Consider the following 7688-nt stretch of genomic DNA (forward strand, 5'->3'; position numbering starts at 1 on the left):
CATATATATATTACACCATCATCCCAACCCATGCAACACTTTTCAGATGGTCCTCTCTGATATATTTTATATCTAAAATAAAATAAAAGTAGTCATATTGTATGCAGATTTTATCTATAAAAAAAAATACACCGCGTCAAAAAGTATGATATGAAGAGATAAAATGGGTTTTAATCTAAAACAAAAATAATTTTAAAAATCTTACAAAATATTGCTCAGTGGTTTTCACATTCGAGAAATTGAAATGGATGGGTGATATATTTTCTTTTATGATTTTAAAATGACAAGCATGCTTTCATAAAGTTTTTTTTTTCACAACCAGTGATAATTGTCTAGTAAGCGTCAATTAATATCTTGACTTATAAATGACAATGACAATAAACTTTATGATTATAACTGAAGTAATAGTATAGAGAAAATACTTGTAAAGTATGTACAAACTATATAATAGATGAAAATAGAAATCGATAAAAAAAAGATCGATACAAGCATAAGGAAGGAATAACAGATAAGTGTTAGGTAAGCAAAGAGAGTTAACTCTTTACAATTATTGATAAGTTGTTGGTTTTGTTTGTTTGTTTGTGACATTTAAATTTGACATACATGTACGAGGGTTGTTAGAAAAGTTCGCGGACAGTTTCGATTGTGAGCGGACTATTCACATGATACCAGCGAAGCTTTTCAGATTTAAACTTGACGTATTTTCTAAGAAATATGTCATGATGTAAATTTTGAATTTACTGGGTAGGTGGAAATACAAAATTTACAACAGGACAACTGTTTGTTTTAAATGCACCATTAAAAAAATAAACAGCTTACTTATGCAAAGATATGCTTAACGGATCACACTTCACATTCGTATTATAATATTGGTTTGATAATTTTATCAAACATGTCAAAATGTGTTTTCGGCACTTTCCTTCAAAAGTAAGTTCTACACTGTCTAGATAAAATACGCAGTAAGTATTGAACATATTCTTGATATTCTGAAAATAAATAACCCATTGTCTTACTCCATTAAGTGATAATTCTAAAACATTTCCAGCAATGTCATTCATTATTGCTTGTTCAATAGGCCATATACGAAAAGAAAGGAGCCCAAAATTTCCAAAATTGCAAAAGACAAACAAATGAAGTTACTTTGGAGCCCATTAAATGTAACTTATTTGTTTATTGAAAAACTTTCTTGCAAAGCAAAGGGAAATAACCGCTAGAAAGTATTGAAACTTTGTTAACCAATTCAAAAATCTTACGATAAAGCCAATGACGACAATAAATCACAGAGGCGGATCCAGCAATTTGGAAAAGGGGGAGGGGTTCCACTTGATGAAAACCAATATGTGCAAAATTCATTATTTGTCAATAAACAAGGACTTTTTGAACGTTTTCCGTGCGTAAACAGCAGGCACGTAGCATCAGCCCCCCCCCCCCCCACTTTTTTGGGCAGCAAAGATTTTTCTTAAATTTACATACAAAAAATTGAATTAAGATGGAGTTGCCCCCCCCCCCCCATACACACACACACTTTTATGGGACCATGTTAAAATTTGAATTGAAAATAAGTACACTGAAGTTAAAAGTAACTTTCTCTAGATGGTACGTGTGTAATACAATGATAAAAGCAATTGTCGTCCTAGGGAACTTGATGTGACCTCTGTAATCGGTGCGCTACATCATTCGGCACTAATACAGATGCGATCATATTTAGAAAATTACAGTTTTGAAAAGTTGGGCATTTTCAGAATGGTTTACATATAAACCCTTTACACGATAGATTTGTAACAGATTTCCGATTCTTGGAAACAAAACAAAAAAAGGATTTCTTTTGTGTTTCACGTGCGTATGAAGGTAGCCAGCATTCCAGAAAAATAACATAATCCGCAATATTTTATTTTTATTTTTCGTATGAAACGAAGTAAAACTCATCTATTATAATTACTAAAGTTAATTAACTAAACAATACATTTGAAAGCGGCTTTTTAAAGTAAAACGAATGCGTGTACTCGTATTTAAAAGGCATTTATTTGAGATAATTACAGTATTTCTATTATAAATGGGAAAAATTGCCTTTAAATAGGCATTAAACGTTTTCCAAAAAAATTCATATGTCCCAGAGCAAGGGGGGGGGGGGTCCGACCCCCGGAACCCCCCCCCCCTGGATCCGCCAATGAATCATGCATTTTAAGGGCATGAGACAAAATATTTTAAATTATCCTGTCAAAATTTTAGATAAAACTTTCAGAGACATTTTATTACAAAAAAAACAACAACAAAAAACAAAATAAATAAAAAAAAAGAATAAAAAAATCAGTTGGTCTATACCCCGTTCCCTTCGTTGTACGTATCATTAACCAAGGTTTCGTAAATCATCGATTTTAAATTGTTAAATATGATTTTGAGTTCAGTCAATCACAGAACGAGGGTTGTCCCAAAATAGCGTAGACAAGTGGCGTTAATCAGTTAATCGAAGACAAAGAAAGATGAAATTTGTGCCACAAAGGGTTTAAGAAATTTGCATTCAAATAATGTTTTAAAATCAAACATTGTTTGAGATTAAATAAGTGAAATGAAAGCATGTTGGTTCAGAAATTCGACATGCGGCGCAATGTTAATAGCAAAAAGATAAAATCAACATAATGAAATGAAAATTGCGAAGAAAAGTACTTTTCGAATGAAAAATTCAAATAAAACATACATTGATATTTGATAATAATTCTATTATTTACTCAGAAAATGTTTTGGCTATAACAAAACTTTTAAATATTTTATAGCGCGTTTTGTGACAAGTTGAAAAGTTAACTCGTAATAAAATGACGATGTCAGCGTTTAAGGCGGCGCAGCAATAACTGATACAATTTTGTAAAGACCATGAAATAAATCCTAAGCGGCTTTGGAAGTAAAATAAATTAACAAAATCGATGAGTTTTGTGAATAAGCAGTTAAACAACATTGAAAATATTTGAACAAGTATGATGACAATAAGTGGAAAAAAGAAACTCCGAACGATATCAATAGACGTCAAAATGTTGAACGACACATTTCGGCAAGACGGACGTTAGACAACAAGTAATACAGGGCAAGTTTGGAACCGACAGATCGTTTGTACTTATAAATATTTTAAAAAACCTAGAAATTTATGTTGAATGTGCACTCAGGGTACATGTTCAAAGATAGTATTTTTTCTAAGACATCGTGAACGATGTGGAGGGTTTAGCAACAACGTAAAACTGGAAATTTTCGACGTCGCACATTGCGCCGCCTGACAAAACTTGTTGTTACTAATTATTCAATTTCTCGAGAAATAAATAGAGTACAGATTTGAACTTTTCAGCATTGTTTGCCAAAGGGTCATTGAAGAAAACATAAAAGTCTAATGAAATTGTAATGAACAGATTATAAATTATGTGTCCTGTCTACATTATTTTGGGACAACCCTCGTAAATACCCAACTTGATAGTGTTTTACATAAATGAGTTACATACGTATTTATGTGTTTTATATCCATTCCACAGAAATTCTGTCACAGATTTGTAAGGAAATGATGTACACTTTTTACCAGTGAATCAACACAATAAACTGTCATGTTAATAAAGCATCATTTTGAATATTCCTCACACAAAATTGAGATTCTAATGGTAACAGATATTTTTAGAATTATAAAAGTCAACACAGAGCCGTTATATATACAATGACAATGAAGTATTTTTACTTGCAAAATATGTTTACTGTAGATGTAATTTAATCGAATTAATGCAAAATGAAATGTTTCGAATCTGTCACCTCTTTTAGTAATATATATTGCCAATTTTATATAATTGAAAATGTGCATCTTTAAATTTATTGTAGATCTAAAACTTGAATTGAACTCAATTCAAGTTCGAATAAATGCAAAATGGTAGGGGAAAAACCCAGTAGTTTCCCTTTGCACATATAGCTTTGAAAAAAATTGTGATTTTAATCTATCTCAAATGGCGGTAGTAAGATTGAAAATAAAAAAAATCATTTGAACAACTGCATGACAAATGCACTTCAATTTAAAGACCTTAACATGAATTCCAATCTCCGCTATTCAAGACTTCGACACAAATTTGAAATCAATCAAATAGAAGACGGACAAGGCTCTCTTTAAATATTTTCTTAAAACCCAATCAAATATATAAACCGTGGTGATCTATTCAACATATCCACTCATCAAGTCGGCGAAAGAGTCCCACTTGTAAAACAAGAATTGTCAACGAAAAAAAAATCAGATGTCAAAATCGGTTCAATATCTTTTAAAGCATGCAATTACGTTTCCAGTGGGATTGGAAAAACTCGTTTGTAAATATTTGCCTTGGTTCATGGTGTCAATTGTGATGTTCCATAGACGTTCACCGAAGTCAAAAGTTCAAAAGAAATTTTATAAATATCTATGACACCCTCATTTCCAAATTTCCACTCCATAATCATATATTTTTTACTTGCATGCATATGGCCTCGTGTTGTTAAAATTACTGTCAAATCTTCATCTTTATTGTTTTGATATAAATTCTTGTAAAATTCTTCTTTTATTCCATGGTTGATAAGAAAATACAATTATAGTGAATGTATGATAATTTTCAAAGAAATTCTTTCAATTTGTGTCGGCAATGCAAAAAACTTATGAGATACTTTATTTTGTAACAATAAAATAAATATACCCCCTCCCCATTAGCAATGGATTACGATCAGATCAAACTTTTGAAATAAAAACGACTAGATTATCAGGAATAAATAAACTCAACCAAAAGTAAATAATCCTATTTGATTTTTATAAATTACTCAAATTTAAAAGTTTCTAATTTCCTTGACACTGATTACGGCTTTTTTCCCCATTGCAATGTCTTAACCATTCAAATTACTTTAGTTAACATTATTCAATAAGCTTGAACGTCAGTTTTGGCATTCACACCTCAAACAGTTTGACATTAATTCAACTTTCTTTTCAAATAGCATTAAAAACATAGATCCACCAGCGGTCTCCAAGGCCTTGTTTTGGTCAATAACACAATCACTTTCGAAAAACAACAACAGCAGTGTTTTTTGGCAGTGGTAGCAACCCAAACATCAAAAGGCAAATTAATCTTCTTTGCTTGCACCCCGTGTTTTAAAGCTACGCCAGCCTTGGATTGATATTATATTCTAAAATTAAAGTGTAGCACGGGTTTTCATTCATTATCCCCGTATCTCTAATCAGATCAAAATTCTTGCGAGGGCTTATTGTTACAATGACGCGATTAGTCGCTTTCTGCAGAGGTGGTTAGCTTAAAATTTAAAGGAGAACCACAACTATTAGTACTAGTCCCCAGTCCACTATTCAATCGCAGCGCTTCCCATTCTTTATATACTGAATCGCTGCAAAGATAAATTTGACAGTGTTTGCGGGGAGAGACCAATTTCTTAAAGATTAAATACACTATCCTTTGTCATAGAAAAACGACGGACGAAATGTAATTGGATGCACTTGGAATACGATTTTCATTGTTGGATTGTATAAATTGATAGATACATCTTTTTAATAAAACGGACCATGGATCGGAAATGTTCATCTGTGATTTAAGCTCGGGGCGATAAACTGCATAGGGAATCGCCTGTTTTTTCACCCACCATGAGGACGGATGTATTAAGCAGAAGAACCTTGGATCCCACTCTGCAACAGCAAGGTAGTGGCCTTAATGTAATGTATCCCTCGTACTTCGATCATCAGGGTAAGGACAAGTCTGAAGACAAACGACGAATCATCCAAGAAAAAGTGCTTGTGAAACATCGATATGAACAGGAAAAACAGAATTCATTTGAAAGGCATCTGGTCGACTCGGAACGCCGGAAAGGTCAGAGAAAAATTCATGGAAGCGATCCCAAGAATATAAGTTTTGATTTTCGGGACAGTTACCAGTTTGAAAATCATCGCCATTACGGAACAGAGAGTGCCAGAGAACTGCATACGTTTGAGCGGATGTACGACCCGGATGAAGAGGCAAGACGAAGTCAGAGTAGTTTCGGTCACCTTCAGTCCCCGAGGTCAGGGAGCTCCCAAGTGTACGATCCCCAGGTCGATCTTTATGAAAAACTAAGCGCTTTGAAGGTTCCAAAGATCAACACACAACGGGTACCAGGATTCACTAGTTATGCTCAGAAATTCCGCAAAGACAGTATCATGAGATCGAATAATTCTAGTCGGTCAACAATGTTATCCAACAGTACTGTAAATAGCAATATGTCCTCCAGAAACAACAGTGGGCGGTCAAGAGACTTGATAAGTCCCTCCCGCATACCCCGGCGGCAGAGGGACATCACTTCGGAAACTTCGTTGAAGTCTACTGAGAGTAGGGGTTTACATTCCGTCGATTCGTATAACTCCAGGCAGGGTTCGATTTATTCTCCTCTGAAAACTAATGAGCGATACAACGAATGGAATGATTATTCGATACCGGAAGGGGATCTTCCGGATCTAATTGATGGCGAGATTCAAGAACTGCAGAAAACCAAAGGAGCGCTACAGGCCGCGAAAGGTGCACGAGGGACGATCCAGGTTACTCTAAAGTCTGATGAAAAATCCAAAGACAAAGCCAAGCCCTCAAACAATTCTAAAACTGGAAATAAGAAATCTAAGAAAGCTACGACGGAACAAAGCACACCCAAAGAAAACGAAAAGAGTGTAAATGATGCTCAACATGAGGAAGTAGGCAGTTCCAAACAAATTCAAAACTCACAGGACTTTGGTAACATTAAACATTCTCATAAAGTAAGTCGTGGTGTTGCTCAAACTAAAGAAACTGTTAACTTGCAAGAGTCTGTGAACGATTCGAAGGTGCAATATAACCAGAAGAAAAGGCCAAACAAGTCAGAAACCAGAGAAAAGACGAAAGAGAAAAGTTCTAAAACACTGAATGATAACTTGACAGAGAGCGCGCGACCGTCGCAGACGACAAGAGAAAAGGGAAAATCTGGAGAAAGTTCGAAAGTACCTGCATCAAACAAAGATAAGTTAAACAAAAGTCAAGATATAGAAAAAGAAATCGCTAAAGTCCAGGAGGACTATCTCTCACATCGCGCCGCTAACAACAAACAGAAACAACAGTCAGAAAAGGCGACAACATCGAACAACAAGGGCAATACAACGAAACCTTCAAAACAACCAATTTCCACTGACTCAAAAACTAGTGCGGTCAAAACTGGACAAATCCCTGAGTATAAAGGGGAAAAGACAAAAGCCAAGACGGGTGATACATCTAAAAAGGACAACCAGGAGAAAGAGACGTCAGATTCTAAACCAAAGAAGGGAATTCTAAGGAAGACTAGTTCCTTTAAAGTGATAGGAAACTCCGACCAGTATTTCGGATATATGTCGATGACGGACGGTGTAGCCGGAGAGAAAAAGGAAGTGAAGCGCGTACGATACCATGCCGATCACTACCCTGAAGTTCGCCCTATAAGTGCGTGATTATTTATTACTCATTATATTTATTAACTCACATCCAAAGGCCACTTATGTTCATTGTTATTTGTGTTCAAATACAAGTAAAGAATATTTCGAGTGTCATTTGTCTTGCATCAGTTTTTTGATTTATACATTAATTTAGAATGGATTACTTGAACTTTGATCGTAACATATAAAAGCGTATGGTGCTTTAAGATGAATTTGGTACATTGAAATAGTGAACCGATGT

General features: G+C 34.5%; 1 protein-coding gene across 1 annotated transcript; it reads left to right on the plus strand.

The window, feature by feature from the left end:
• Positions 1-5626: 5626 nt before the first annotated feature.
• Positions 5627-7462, plus strand: LOC136276347 (uncharacterized). Its single transcript, XM_066088218.1, has one exon. The coding sequence runs from the start codon at positions 5627-5629 to the stop codon at positions 7460-7462; it is 1836 nt and encodes a 611-aa protein (XP_065944290.1).
• Positions 7463-7688: the final 226 nt, after the last annotated feature.

This window comes from Magallana gigas, chromosome 6 (genome assembly GCF_963853765.1).
Source record: "Magallana gigas chromosome 6, xbMagGiga1.1, whole genome shotgun sequence".
Classification (NCBI taxonomy): domain Eukaryota; kingdom Metazoa; phylum Mollusca; class Bivalvia; order Ostreida; family Ostreidae; genus Magallana; species Magallana gigas.